The sequence below is a fragment of the Nannospalax galili genome, unplaced genomic scaffold (assembly GCF_000622305.1).
Source record: "Nannospalax galili isolate Female #2095 unplaced genomic scaffold, S.galili_v1.0 scaffold278, whole genome shotgun sequence".
Classification (NCBI taxonomy): domain Eukaryota; kingdom Metazoa; phylum Chordata; class Mammalia; order Rodentia; family Spalacidae; genus Nannospalax; species Nannospalax galili.
Window position 1 is genome coordinate 14,054,495 of NW_008347536.1, and position 14,320 is coordinate 14,068,814.

The 14,320-nt window shown below is 49.7% G+C and overlaps 1 protein-coding gene across 1 annotated transcript in view; it reads right to left on the reverse strand.

The window, feature by feature from the left end:
- Positions 1–749: 749 nt before the first annotated feature.
- Dgat2 (diacylglycerol O-acyltransferase 2) overlaps positions 750–14,320 on the reverse strand; it is a 28,516-nt gene continuing 14,945 nt past the window's right edge. Inside the window, exons 3-8 of the mRNA XM_008844233.2 lie at positions 10,738–10,845; positions 10,302–10,372; positions 5,796–6,000; positions 5,073–5,247; positions 3,569–3,771; positions 750–1,867 (exon numbers count right to left, since the gene is read on the reverse strand). Of these exons, the coding sequence (XP_008842455.1) occupies positions 1,713–1,867; positions 3,569–3,771; positions 5,073–5,247; positions 5,796–6,000; positions 10,302–10,372; positions 10,738–10,845 (917 nt within the window). The 3' untranslated portion in view covers positions 750–1,712. The remainder of the gene's footprint in view (positions 1,868–3,568; positions 3,772–5,072; positions 5,248–5,795; positions 6,001–10,301; positions 10,373–10,737; positions 10,846–14,320) is intronic.

Genomic DNA, 14,320 nt, shown 5'->3' on the forward strand with positions numbered 1-14,320 from the left:
TAATCACCGAACGGATGGAACAAGAGCAGAGAAGCATCATCTTCTGAGGCCTGTAACCATGAGGGCGACAGCAGCCCAGGTTTCCACCTTTCTGGTTTAGCTGAGCCAAGGATAGAGAACAGTCTGATGGCTCATAGGGACCCTTCCAGATCTGCTGTGCTAGGACCTGCCCACAGGTGGCAGAATTCTCCCAGAGCCTTGCCTCTTAGTATTCACCTCCTTGTATAATCCTTCCTCTGGAGCATGAGCTGGACCTAGATAGAGTAAGCTTACAGCAAAACCAGCAAGACATCATTCCCAAGGTCAGTTACAATGGGCTGTGTTCACATTCTCTGCACACTGGATCCCCCTGAGACATGTTGTGAGCTACCCTATGGAAAAGTTCACATGGCAAGGGACCACGAATGGCCTCAGATAAAAACAGCCAGTGAGGGAGGGAATCCTGCCACCAGCCACATGAACAATCTGGCAAGTGGATCGCCCCTTGCTCAGGCTTGAGATGACTTTAGCCCTGGCCAACACCTGGACTGCAGCCTTGGCAGGGACCTTCAACAGATGGCCCAGCAAGGCATCAACTCCTGACTCAGGATTGTGAGAACAAATGCTTAGAGCCACTAAGTCTTGAAGATATTTGTTACCCAGAAGTAATGAACCAAAAGCTAAGGGATCCAGCAAGGAGCCCTGAGGGTGCTGTGGTCTGTCCTAGGCAGCAGGACAGCATGTAGGCACAACACAAGCAATGACTCACAGACAGTTCTTGTTTCCATTTATTATTCTAGGAATATACAAAAGTGTGACATGGCACAGCGAGCTCAGAAAGAAAACACCACACAGGAGGGGAAGCATTCCTCCCTGGCCCCAATGCCTCAGGAAGGCACACACATGAGGCTTGGGTTAGGTGGCCTCCTGTCCTGGACCTGGGGTGCTGGGTAGGAGGCCAGGTCCTTTTGTGAAGAGGAGAGATCCTTCCTTATACCAGACTTGGGGTGTGGCTTAGGTAGGCCACTGGGAGGACATGTTCCAAACCAAGGCTGAGCAGTGCAGAGTCCACGACAATAGCCTCTAGAGTACGACCAGTCACCCAACAGCAGCTAGATAACCCAAGACAGTGTCTGTGGGACAGCCTTGTCCCTAGTACAGTATACAGGAGGCCAGTGTAGGTTCTGATAGTGAGGTGGGGTGAGGTGAGGAGCAGACGGGACACTCAAGCTGGGCATTCCAGATACCCCATACCACCCTCTCCGGAGGGTCAACTATGCCCTCTGCATCCTGCCCTTGGCAGAAGAACCAGTCCTGCAGTCCCATGTGGGGTGACAGGAATGGAGATGTTTATGTTGGACATGGCCTCTGCCTCTTGAGAGTCCCTCGGGCTCAGAGGGTCATCAAAGTGGCTGAATCACTAAGGACTGTCCTCCTTCCCCAGGGAACCAGGTGTCCTCTGTGGTTTTGAGAATAGGAGTAGCTGAGAAACAAAGGCCCAGAGGAATCAGCCACCACCTTGGGCAGATCACAATGGAAGTCAGAGCTTGCAATATTGACTCTTTCCTTCTTAAAAAAGATCTAACATTGTAATGGTTTAACAAATTATAATTTCTTTTAAATAACCCACAGATACCCATGATGCTTCCAAATTTACAGAACAAAAGCACTTGAGAACTTGCTAGAAAAGGATTTGCAGCTGTTGCTTCCAGGATCTGGCCATGAGGGCTGGATCAGTTCACCTCCAGGACCTCTGTCTCCGGAAGGCCGAATTTGGTCTTGTGCTTGTCAAAGAGCTTCACCAGTGCTTCCATGTACATGGCATGGTACAGGTCAATGTCCTGCTGGGTCGGGTGCTCCACCTTGGGGATGGTGATGGGCTCACCCACTGCAGGGAGGGGCAGAGACACTACAGTCAGTGTAACTGAATACCCAATTCCTGGGTGCCCAATGCGATGCTAGAAGGCAATGACCCTGTGCTATGTGCCAACCATATGCTGGGGACTGTGCTTTACCTCACACTGCCCCCTTTTCCAGATAAGAATACTAAGGCCCAGGAGCATGGGAAAGAACCCATCCAAGGCCACAGCCTCTGAGTAGCAGATGAAATCCAGCCCTGCCCTGTGCTAGAAGGTCCAGTACAGGGTGTGGGATCCTGTAAAAGGCTTGGCTTTTGCTTTGTACAGGACAAACCCTTTGCCTCTCTGAACCTCAGTTTCCTCATCTGCCAACTGGGCATCTGCTCTCAACTTTTCTGTGAAGAACAGAACATGCTTTGAGCAGCTGGTGAGGGCAGGCAGGTAGGAGGGAAGCGAGGACACCCTCCTCCATCTATGCTTTGTTTAGTTTTCTCATCCTGTTTCATCTTCAAGCCCAGTCCAGCCCAAGCCTGCCAGCCCACTTTCTAACATCTCTCCCAGGTGCACACACTTCTTGTCCATTTCTGCTTTCACTCCTTCAGTCCAAGCCACTGACCACCTCTGCCCCCCACCTAACTGCCCTGCAGAAACTTTGCATCCTGAGTTAACATGGCACTGGCTCAGGATGTCCCCTCTGCAGCCACACCTGAATGAGAACTATCTGCTCTGCCCTGTCTCTGAGCACAAGGCAAACACCTGCCTCTGATAACGTGATTATCATCTGAGCTTTGACCCTTCTAGTTCACTGTTCAAGGCCACATGTGCTTATGAGATCTCTGGCTTGTGACCGTAAACATGTACATATATATACACATTCCCCTGGTAGGTGATTTTCTAGAATCCTTTAACTTGTCCCAAATACAAACAACAGTTTTTCCCCCCTTAGTCCCCATAGGTCTACACTCTAGTTGTATTTATTTTTCTTTCTATTCCTCAAAAAAAAAAAAAAAAAAAAAAAAAAAAAAAAAAACAAATTCTATCATGCCAAATGAATAGTTTACTGTTTTTCTTTTTGTTACTTATTTTTCTCTCATTAGCAAAACACGTTTTCGGTTATTTGATACTGTGTACCAAGGAAATGCCACCCTCCCCTGACACTGTGACTGGATGTAATACACACACTGTATTGTGCAGTCTGATAGCTCCAGTGAATAGTCAGACCCAACACCATCTTGTTTCTAGAACTTTGGTTAGCTTTCATTTTTCTGAGTCAGGTTCTCACTGTAGAGCCAGCTGGCCTGGAACTCACTCTGTCCAGCAGACTGACCTCACACATGCAGCATTCGTCCTGCCTCTGCAAGAATCACACCACTGTACCTGGATCCTCCTCCCCTCCTTTTCCTGAGAATTCCTACCTATCAGTGAGCAGTGAAAAGTGTTGTCTCTGCAGGGCCCACTATGAGGAGCAGAGCACCTGCACGACTCTACAGCATCCCTCCACGGCTGTTGTATAACAGCTTTTCCTCGACTGACTTGTGGGCAGTGTAAGTCTTGTATCCTCATCTGTCAGAGTGTGTGGCTTGTGGCAAAAGCTCTACATCCACTGCCCTCACCACCCCATTGGCAAGCATCCTGTTGGGTCCTCATAGCAAAGTCCTCATCTGAGACAGGTGGCTTTCTCAAGATCCCACCATGCTCAGACAGCCCTTGGTGTACTGACTGGGACTCACCGACAGTGGTGATAGGCTTGGAATAGGGCACCAGCCCCCAGGTGTCAGAGGAGAAGAGGCCTCGGCCATGGAAGATACACGGGGCAAAGCCGATATACTTCTGGAACTTCTTCTGGACCCATCGGCCCCAGGAGCCCTCCTCAAAGATCACCTGCTTGTACACTTCATTCTCTCCAAAGGAATAGGTAGGAACCAGATCGGCTCTGCAAGGAACAGGTTCAGGTGGTCACACTCCAATTGCCGGGATCAGGTCCTGCTATCATTCTAGAGGCTGTGGACACTAACCAAGTTGCCTCTGCCTCCTGGGATAGACCAGAACCACATATTTCCTCATGTTCTGATGGGTCCTTTGCCCACCTGCTAGTGGGAGCATATCAGGGCTTGGAGTAGACGCTCTGAAATGGCTACACTTGCCCTCATTCAGCAAGGCCTGCCTCTGCCATTGCCCTGTCCAGGCCATCCCAAGCCCCTCTCAACCCTAGACTCACCCTGAGTCACAGCCTCAGCACACTATTTGCCCTCCTCCCTCCCTCCCCTTGGTGTTCCCTGAAGGCAGGGACTCGCCTGATTTGACAGGCTGGCCTCTTCTGAAGCCTGAGGCAGATCCTGGGGAGACAGACAGGAGGCCTGATGTCCCCAGCCACACTCCAGAATGCATGGCGCACCAATGACATGAACTAACTACTGTGTCACTGTACTCAGACCTCGTGTCACTCGGGCCTATCACTACAAGTCCATCATTCTAGAACCCTGCTCCATAGTCTCCCAAAGTCCAGATGTGGGAGGAGAGCCATGACACAGAATTCAAGGATCTTGGCTCTACACCTTGGACTCTGCCTGGCAGATCATGGAGCCTCATGGTCTTTCCCAGAAGTGGGGACTAGTCTCTCTACTTACTGAGGACTCTAAGGGATCCTAAAGGTGGATTTGTTTGCCCAATGTAATCAGCCAAACACGAAACAACACACGGATGGCCCCAATTTTCTTGAAAGGGTGGCAGACTTCCAAGCTGCTAGCTCCGCTCTCATCCTCAAGGTCACCGCTCCAAAAGCCTTCTCTGATGTTTCCAAGTTATGCCAGCTCCTTCCTGGCCTCTTGCTCTCCTAGAAGGAGGACACTTTTTGCCTCAGGCAATAACCTTTATTTTTTCTTTGGTGCTAGGGATTGAACCCAGGGCCTTACACAAAGTATTCTTTCTACCCATGATCCCTCAAGAGGTTTAGTCTTCTCATATGTCCTCCATATGAGCCTGGCCTTTCTACCTTGCAGTGCTGCAAGGACCCAGGGACTACAGACCACATCTCTACATCACCTACACTTGGACAAACTTGGTCCAGACCATGGTCTGGGCTCTGACTTCTCTCTCCTTCTTTGCCTTCCTACCTAGTGTCTGGGTACTCCCTTCAGAGACCAAAAAGCCTGTTGTTTTGGGTGAAGGAAAATACTGGAAGTGTGTGTGTGTGCGCGTGTGCGTGTGCCTGTGACTGTGTGTGCAGGCACTTACCCATGGCGCAGGGCCAGTTTTACAAAGCCTTTGCGGTTCCGCAGGGTGACTGCATTCTTGCCAGGCATGGAGCTCAGGGACTCGGCCGCACCCCCCACCACGATGATGATAGCATTGCCATTTCCATTCTTTGAAAGCAAGTAGTCTATAGTGTCCCGGTTGACAGGGCAGATGCCTGGGGTGATGGGACACACAATCAGAACTGGTAATGTGCACTCCCTACCCCGGTACACAATCAAGTGTAAAATAAAAATCTCTACAGCTGACCCCCAGATCAAGCCATTGTCTTAGAAGCTATATGATCCTGCCCAAGTTACTCATTTTTTCCCTGAGCCTCAGCTTATCTATAAAATGGGGAGAATGATATAAGATAGTTTGGGGAAAGCAATTTGGCAAACATCTCTTAAGTCCTAGTTCTGGCAGACTGGGAACAAGGTGTTGGGAATCCCAATGAGACAGGCTGATGGGGATCACAGCCAGGTGGACAAGGGCTAGGTGTCCAGAAAACGAGGTCTGAGAAGACTTCCTTGAGAAGATACCATCCACAATGAATCTTGGAAGATTGATGGTTCTTGATCCAGCGTGTCTGCAATAGCTGCATCAACCTGCATGGCCAGTGCCTCATGGGAATGGTATTTCAGTTTCCTATACTACCCTGCTGGATGGGGAGGCTCAGGCCTTGACAGTGGAGCCCATTAGGGGTAGGCGGAAGTGGACTCTCACCTCCTGACATCAGGTACTCCCGAAGCACAGGTATCCGGAAGTTACCAGCCAGTGTGGCCAAGTAGGGCCGTATGCCAGGGAACTTCTTGCTCACTTCGGTGGCCTCAGTGCTGAAGTTGCAGAAGGCCCCCAGGCCCATGATACCATGGGGATGGTATCCAAAGATATAGTTCCTGGTGGTCAGCAGGTTGTGTGTCTTCACCAGCTGTAAGGAAACCATGCATCAGAGACAACTGGCTAGGAGATGGGGTCAGGGCATATCTAAAAAGTGGGGTAGAAACCTGATGTGTCCTGCCCCTGTTACTCTACCGAAAGACTTCTGACTAAACCTGGCCTCAGACTCTCAACCGTGGAGCTACAGTGCTGGTGGCGCGGGAGCCACTGGGCTATGGGCCTGGGTGGGGGCTTTTCTCTTTCCATCGTCTTACTTTCCATCAAACACATACCAAGTCTACTCCTTCCCACTTGGCCAACCTCCTGGCCTTCCTGCTTCTAAGCTCCTTAACACAGCGACTGACTACCTTAAAACCCAAATCCAAGCTGGAGCACTCAGACCTACAGAGAGTAGCCAGCCTCCATCAGGTACAATCTAGACCCTGCAGAACAGTGAAAGAACCAATTTTCTGTTACCCCAGCTATGGGAACCCCCAGGTTGTGTGGGAGAGAAGCCTGATAAAATGGAGGCACGAGGAGAGGATGGAACAGGGAGACTAGTGCCGTTCTTAACTGTGTAATTCTCCTTAGTGATGCTCCCTGTGGCATGAGAAACTTGTACCTTTTCTCATTTTGCCTTTGGCAAGCAGGTTAACACTTCTGGAAAACTCAATAGATTCTCAGTTGCCCACCAAATAACCAGTGACTAGCACTGGGTTTTGCCAGGGCTGGGTAGAGTGAGGGGATCTACAATGCACATGAAGGCTGCTGTTTTGTGCTCTCCCTCTGAGACAGAGGGACGGCCTCACCTAGCTCCTCTCAGTACAGCATCTTGAGCCAGTGTCCACAGAAGGAAAAGCACCAGGGCAAAACCTGGGACACCTGGCACTGGGCTGGAAACTTGCTCTCAAGCTGACAGCTGGGATGGACCACAGCACCCTGCAGATCTAGGATGCTTCTTGATTACAAGGTAGAGAACAGGGCCTGGAGAAGGGAAGGCTACTGCCCTAGGCAATGAATCAATTCCACATCTGGACAAGGCCATTCCAGCTTCACTTTTCCCTGGCCACTGCAATGGAGATACATCAACTCTTGGGACCCTAGCTGACTCTTTAATTCAGTTCCTCCCTCCCCAAGGCTCTTAACTGATGGAACACATGGTTCATGAGGTCCTGGGGACATGGCACAGGTTAATGGCCCTCATTTAGTACCAAGAAGAATAGAGACATCTGATCTGTCTTTGTCACATTCTTCCCCTAGGATTGGACAGAATGTCCATTCTGCAGGGAGGGGGACGGGCACTGCTACTGATGGCTCTGTTGACATGTCTGCTCTTATGGCCAAGTCCCAGGCCAACGGGGTGTTCAGGCAAGGCCATGCTGGCAAGCAAAAGCCTAGGCACACTCCTGGAAGCACTCCCCATACACTGTTCCCAGGACAGGCTTGTCCTACCCCAGCCCCGTACAGAGGAAGACACTTGGTCCCGGAGAAGTGCAGAGGCTTGTCTAGGCTTACAGTAGGGCATGGAAATAGAGGGATGAATAAGCACAGGGTCCTGAATAGGTAGCCCTGGCTCCTATACCAGTCCTGCCACCAAACTGCCTTGTGAACTTGCGATAGTACTTCTTCTCTGGGCTTCAGTCTACCCATCTGTGAAATGAGGCAGTTAGGACAGATAGCTGACTTGAAGTTCAGAGAGTCTTTCCTAGTCTCCAAAGGTCTTGTCAATGATTCAAGGACAGATAACCCAGGGCAGTGTCATTTCCTGTTCCAGGCAGTTGTGGTCCTGGTGGTTGCTGCAGGCAGCTAGCCCTACCAATGACAGAAGGGATACCCTCTGAGCCAGCTAAACTCCTTTGGTGGCAGAGAGCTCCAGAAGGAGGAATGGGGTGGGCAGGTGGATGGGGATGGGGGTGGATGGGCATAGCTGGAGGTCCCCATTACATAACTCATGGCAGGAGGCCAGGAAAAGGGGTGTGATAAGCAGGTCACAAACAACTTTATGGAGCAGATATCAGACCTGACTTAAAGTGTCAAAGCCCAAAGGGCAAGGGGGTGGAACCTATCATAGGGCTCAGGTTGAGGTGTGTCCAAGCCTGACTCAGGCCTGGGAGTCCTGACAGGGAGACTCACACATGCCCTGTGCTCAACTCCCAGCTGAATGCCTGGAACAGAGATATGGTGAGGACATGGGGCTCGTCTGGGCCCTTTGGAAGGGTAGAAATCAGTAGAACACTGGCTGCTCAGATCTGACCAACAATCTTCAGATCACCTTGCTGGGGGTGGAGTAGCTTCCTGGACTGAGACCAGAGGGGCAGAGAGAAAACTGGAGCCTGCCCAGTAATTGTTACAGACCCAGTAATTGTTTCCCCAAGTAGAATTTACTTTTTAGCATCTAACAGCTCCATTTTGCAGTTGAGGCAAAGGACACTAAGTGAAGCTAAGAAAATTGAAGCAGAAAGTGAAAGTTCAGGATTCATTAGATAGCAAGCCCAGAGCTGATTCTTCTGTGTCCCCCAAATCTGAGCAAAAAGCCTGGACCCAACAATGGAAGGCCAGTGAATGGAATGACAGAGCAAGAACTTAAACCCAGGTGTCCAACAATCAAGGAGACTTGGGAAAGGGAATCTATCTAGTATGGGAGAAACCTGGAGTCAAGACCCTCCCAGAGGATCAGGCAGTCAGGAGTCAGAGAGAAGGAACCTAGGGCTGTATGTCAGAAGGCCTGGCACCACTGCCATGGACCTGTTGGACATCCTAGGTGAGGCCTTGGCCTTCTATGAGGCTGCTTCCTCACCTCCAAATTGAGAGGGTTGGTTCCTATGCTCTGTACCACCTTTCAGCAGCAGCAGCAGCAGCAGCTGCAGCAGCCTCAGTTATTTGCAATAAGATAAGTAGGGGTCAGGACAGTGAGAAGGGAAGCCTGGAGCAGGAAGGTCCTCGGAATGATAACAGTGGGCAGAGGAAGCTAGCCCTGGAGCCACTCCCACAAAACAATGCAGTGGAGGAATGCAGGGCTACCTGGCCATCTCTCCTAGGCAGCAAACCTGGATGCCTCAGTGACTGATGCACAACAAAAAATGCACACCACTCTAGTCATGCATAGAAAACGTTCACACTCAAACACTGCCTCCATCTTTAGCACCCTGCCTTCTGCTGGGTGGCCTCAGCAGCTAGGGCGTGCCAGGGCTAGGTGCTGAGACTGCTGGCCAGACAGGTCTTTCCCCTGTTGGGGGGAAACCTTCAGGTTATCCAGTCCTGTAGTGTCACATACATATATCACGGCTAGATCATTCTGCCTTACTACCAAGTATACAGACCAGGCAGAGGCCAGCCGGAGCTAAGACTGAACCCACATTGTTCCTGTCAGGGGTCCATCCAGTGAAGACAAATGGTCAGACAAGCAAAATGAAAATGAGTGCCCTTAAAGAAATAAAGACACAAGAGAAGGAAACCTAGAGGTCAGTGGAAACTTGCTTCACAGTGGAGCTGAATCCTGGGAGATAAGAGTCTCACCCTGGATTATACTGGGCTTTTCCTCTCCTTTCTCACCACCCCACCACAAGCAACTGCTCCAACTGACTCCCTCCTGCCAGGCTGAGTGAAGAGGCAGTCTTCCACCATAGGAGGAGCCCAGGCTCTGAGGTGGGGCAGAAGAAGCCCAGCTCAGCAGCTCACCAGCTTCCCTGGGCTTTGCTATTCTCTGACTCTTGGTTCCTTTTTGGTAGAAAGGGGATATGGGGAGCAGTGAGAGAAAGTGATAGATTCTTTCTCCTCCTCACCAGCTCCTCTCCCCCAGCTGCTTCTCAGGCTCCAGGCTTATGCTCTGTTTTCCCTGCCTCTTCAGTGCCATGCATCCTTGAAGAGAGTTCTAGACATGCCCATTCTCCAAAAACCACTTCATCTCCAGGGTCACATCATTTTAAGGATGTCCTCAATATTCTGAAAGGCAGCAAGCAATGACCATAAAACACACTATGTGTTCCTTACATTACTCAGGCCCCTGATGTATCCTTTAGTTACAAAGGTTAAACAAGCCTTGCTTCCCCAAAGAACTGATACCTTTCTTTTCTCAAAACGAGAGGCCACTGACTACCATGCTTTTCTTTTTGCCTTGCTGCCTTGATGCTCATATGCAGCTGAAATACTAGTATGTTGTTTCTCTGAGTCTTGGTTTTTCCCTTTACCTAGTGTGACAGTATATGTATCCAAAGTTGCCTCAAATCTAGCATGAAGTGGGTATGGTGTGCATAGATGCTCATGGTGGGAGATGCCACAGTTCAACTCCTCAACACAGTCATGTTCAATTTCCATCCATTCCCACTCTCCCAAGATAGCACACCAGGTCCTTACCTGGATGGGAAAGTAGTCTCGAAAATAGCGCCACACAGCCCAGTTTCGCACCCACTGTGATCTCCTGCCACCTTTCAGGAAACAACACACAGTGTTGGGACAGAGTGGAGGTGAGGGATACTTGAGCAAAACAGACACAACAAACCCAGTCTAAACCCTTGAAGTGGGTGTCTTATCAGCCCATGTAGCACCTTGCTGAGGCCAGCAGGGCCCTTCTCACACAATACATTCCCTTGTCATACAATCCTTCACGAAGGGTGAGCTCCTGTAAAGAGAGAGCTCTGAATTCCCCCATCCCAAACCACATACAGCCTAGGCCAGGTCTTTTCACAAAGTAGGTGTTATCTAAAAGAGGCAGCGCCCAGGAAGAAGAGCTGTGTAGAGGAGGCATCCCAGGATGTGGGCAGAAGTGCAGGCAGGAGACCTGGATGCTTACCTTTCTTGGGTGTGTTCCAGTCAAACGCCAGCCAGGTGAAATAGAGCACGGCTATCAGCCAGCAGTCGGTGCAGAAAGTGTACATGAGGATGACACTGCAGGCCACTCCTGGGGGAGGCAGAGGACCACAGGTCAGGCTCCCAGTCGTCCTGGCCAGGCTTGGTTTCCCTGTGGCAGAAACCTAGTGCCTGGTTTCCCATGGCATTGATCTCAGCCTAGCTGCAGCCACAGGCAGAGGCCCCAAATCCCCAGCCACAGGAAGTGGTTGAGGGGTGGCTCAGTCCAGGAGGAACAAGGCCATGTGTCTTACCAGAGATCAAGCATGTGTTTTCTCACAGCTTAGCAGTGATAACACACACAGGGGTACTGAGTTTTAGGAAGTATCTGCAGCCTACAAGAACCTGTTAAAGCTGGCTGTGGGTCCCCAGGGCAGCTGGGAAAGGAGCCCTACTGATGTTTTAGGCTGTATAGTGCACTGTTCCAACAGCTTGCCTCAGGCCTTCTTCCTTGGTTCTGGAGAGGAGTCCACTCCAGTCCTAGCCTTCACAGGTACTGGAGGCTCAGTGAGTTCCAGGCAGGCCTGACAAAGCCCATGAGGTTTAGATGTAGGGTATGGAGAAATTGAAAACCTAGCTGCCAGCGAGGAGCCCCAAGACCACTGCCTGAGTAGCGGGTAGCTATGGAAAAAAGGTGTTCCTACCTTCCTGTCCTTTCTCCATGGCTAAGGCAAAGAGAAGTGACAGAAGACCAGAGTTGATATTCCAGTCATGGCTCCGCTTAGCTAGGGGCTGCACCCACCCTTGCAGCATGAGCAATCTCTCACCACCTGCCCTGTCAGATAGCACGTAGCCCCTAAGCACTTTGGGAGCTAGAATGAGGTGAGACTAATCTCTCCAGCCCTGGCCACCAATGTGGGAGTTTACAGAATTAAAATTGAACTACCCACAGAACAGTCTTCCTTCTCAGAACCTAGTCCTAGCCCCATCCCACATTCTCAGGTGATGGGGCTACTACAATCCACCAATGCCACTGGGCCAGGTGATATAAGCACCATGATTGAAAGAGATTGCTTGCTCCACAGGAGGAAGGCTCAGGACAACCTGTATACATCCCTTCCTATACATGGTGCCCATAAAGCAGCTCTTGTTGCCAATGTGGTATCCACAGGCTGGTGGTGCAGGGCAGTGTGTAGGTGCTCAGCAGTAGGAACCACAGCAGCAGGACTGGAAAAGAGTAGGGACAATGGGACCAAGCAGACTTGGTGACTTGGCCCTATAATGGACCTCTACCTTCCTTACAGGGGGTCAGAAAGACAAAATGAGATGATATTTGAACTCAACACATAGCCTGGCACACAGTGTCTAAGGACTTGGGTAGGGGAGTGAGTGACATCTAAACTTTTACACAATTCACATGGAAATTTAGTATTTCCTTCACTTAGAAATATTACAAACCACAGAAGTGTTAGCAGTGCCTGTTGACACCAAGAGATGACAAAAGTATTTTTAATGTCACATATAGCAGTTACAAAGATCCTGAAAACTCTTTTATCACTACTTAAGAATTATAGTAATTGTTATATCTATTGTTATTTCCTAAGAACACCATAATAAGAAAGCACACATTACAATATGTCTAATTGGGTTTCAAATGTATCCAGTAATTATTATTTCAACTATTATTTTCTAACAACACCACAATAAAAAAGCACACATTACTATGTGTCTAGGCTTCAAATGTATAAATACTTACATTTCAGCATTATTAGTTCCTTTAAAATTAAATGTACTTTATATTACTTTATATATACTTTATGTACTTTATATATATTACATTTAAAAGTCCACAGCTTTCACCCGAATACCAGAGGGCTCCATGGCACAAAAATGATTCAAACAAAGAAACAAAAACCTGTTCCAGAGAGCAGGGAAGGGGAACCAGGGCAGCCTTTGCAATAGAGGGTGAGCCTTTGCCATCAGGTGTGGGACACGGTGGAGGGAGTGGCTGGGATGGCTCACAGTAGTAATTAACAGCAGCTTAGCAGGCCTGCTCATCCACTCAGGCCTGGCTCCCTCCTACACTTAGTGTTGGGAAGACATGCTGGACCAGTTTCTAGGCTGTGGGCCTCATAGATTGTTAACCTACAGCTTAAGCCCAGTCCCTACACATGCTGCATGGGACAGGATTGCATAAGCTATTCAGTGCCCAACAGCCAAGCCCTGATGCACTAAGACAAGCCGAATGTTGGCTTTTGAGTGCAAGAGGAGACAACAGGAGCTGGCAAATTAGGCTGGGCAGGTCTGGAAGGCTGGGGTCCCCACATTCTTATCCTGTTCCCTCTACTTTCTTTTCCTGTAAACCTGGGAAAAGCTTTGTTCCTGCTAGGTCTCTGATTCCTATCTGAATCAAATGGGTTACATATACTATCTTCTCTACCCTGGACTTCCAGTAAGAAATCAAATGTAAATTGCACTCAGGGCGCTAATTTAACTCTCTGTTCCCAAACCACTATTTATCTTTCTAAGGTCATGTGACCCTGTAAGAATTTGAGGACGGCTACTTCCATTCTAACAATAACAATGTGTGTATGGTCTTAAACCTTATTTTACGGGTTCAATAACTACTCCAAAGCCCATTCTTGGACCTGGTCCATTAATTCTGAGCCCCCTCATAAGGGTTACACTGGGTTTCGACTCAAACTCCAACTTGCCATTTAATGCATGTCATGGTCTTAGCCACTGAGACTTTGAGTTTCCATTTCCTCACCTGTGAGGTAGGAATTTAAGGAAAGACAAACCAGGGACCTGGCACACTGTGGGATTTGTCCTATCCCTCTGCTCTGCAATGTGGCCTCAGAGCCCCCATGCTTGCTATGAGGATGGTATGTGAATGTGACACCTGCTGACCCCCTACCATCCTGAGCAATTTGAAGAGTGGGTAGCCAGAAGGCCTGGTCATAAGCACTGGACACACTGATGCTCTGCTGCAGGTCTGTGTGCACTGATGTGCTCAGGAGGTAACCTGTACTGAGGACACAGGCTGGGAAGGAAGAGAAGGTTCCTTCTCTCCTCCCAGATGATCCTAGCATCCAGGCAGTGAGGCACCTAGCTGGGCTTTTAGGAGCAGCATTACAGGTAGAGGCAGCAGCTGCAGAGTGGATTCAGCAGGGGGGTGAGAACTGGTCTGGGATGTTGGGGCAGCACCCCTACAATAGCAACCAGCAGCAGGCTCTGTGTAGCTGCTTTCACCCCTTGCCTTCAATCCCTTGACTTCTACAAAAGTCACATGAGGCAGGCAGCACTGTCTTCACATTCAAAAGGAGGTCACTGACTAAGAGTGCTCAAGCAGCCATGTAAGGCCAGAGTTGTCTGGAAGAGTCAGGTCTTAAATCTACCACAAACCCTAAGGCAAAGCAACATACTTTCTCTTTGCTGGGACAAGGCTGCACTGTAGGAAGGGCACAGGCTTTGCAAGTCCTGTGGACCCAAATCTGAGTGTAAAATGAAACCACGCCACACCTTCTATGGAGTCACTGAGGTTTCTAGCATGCCTACGGGGGGTGGGGTGGGGGGGTGGAGTGGGG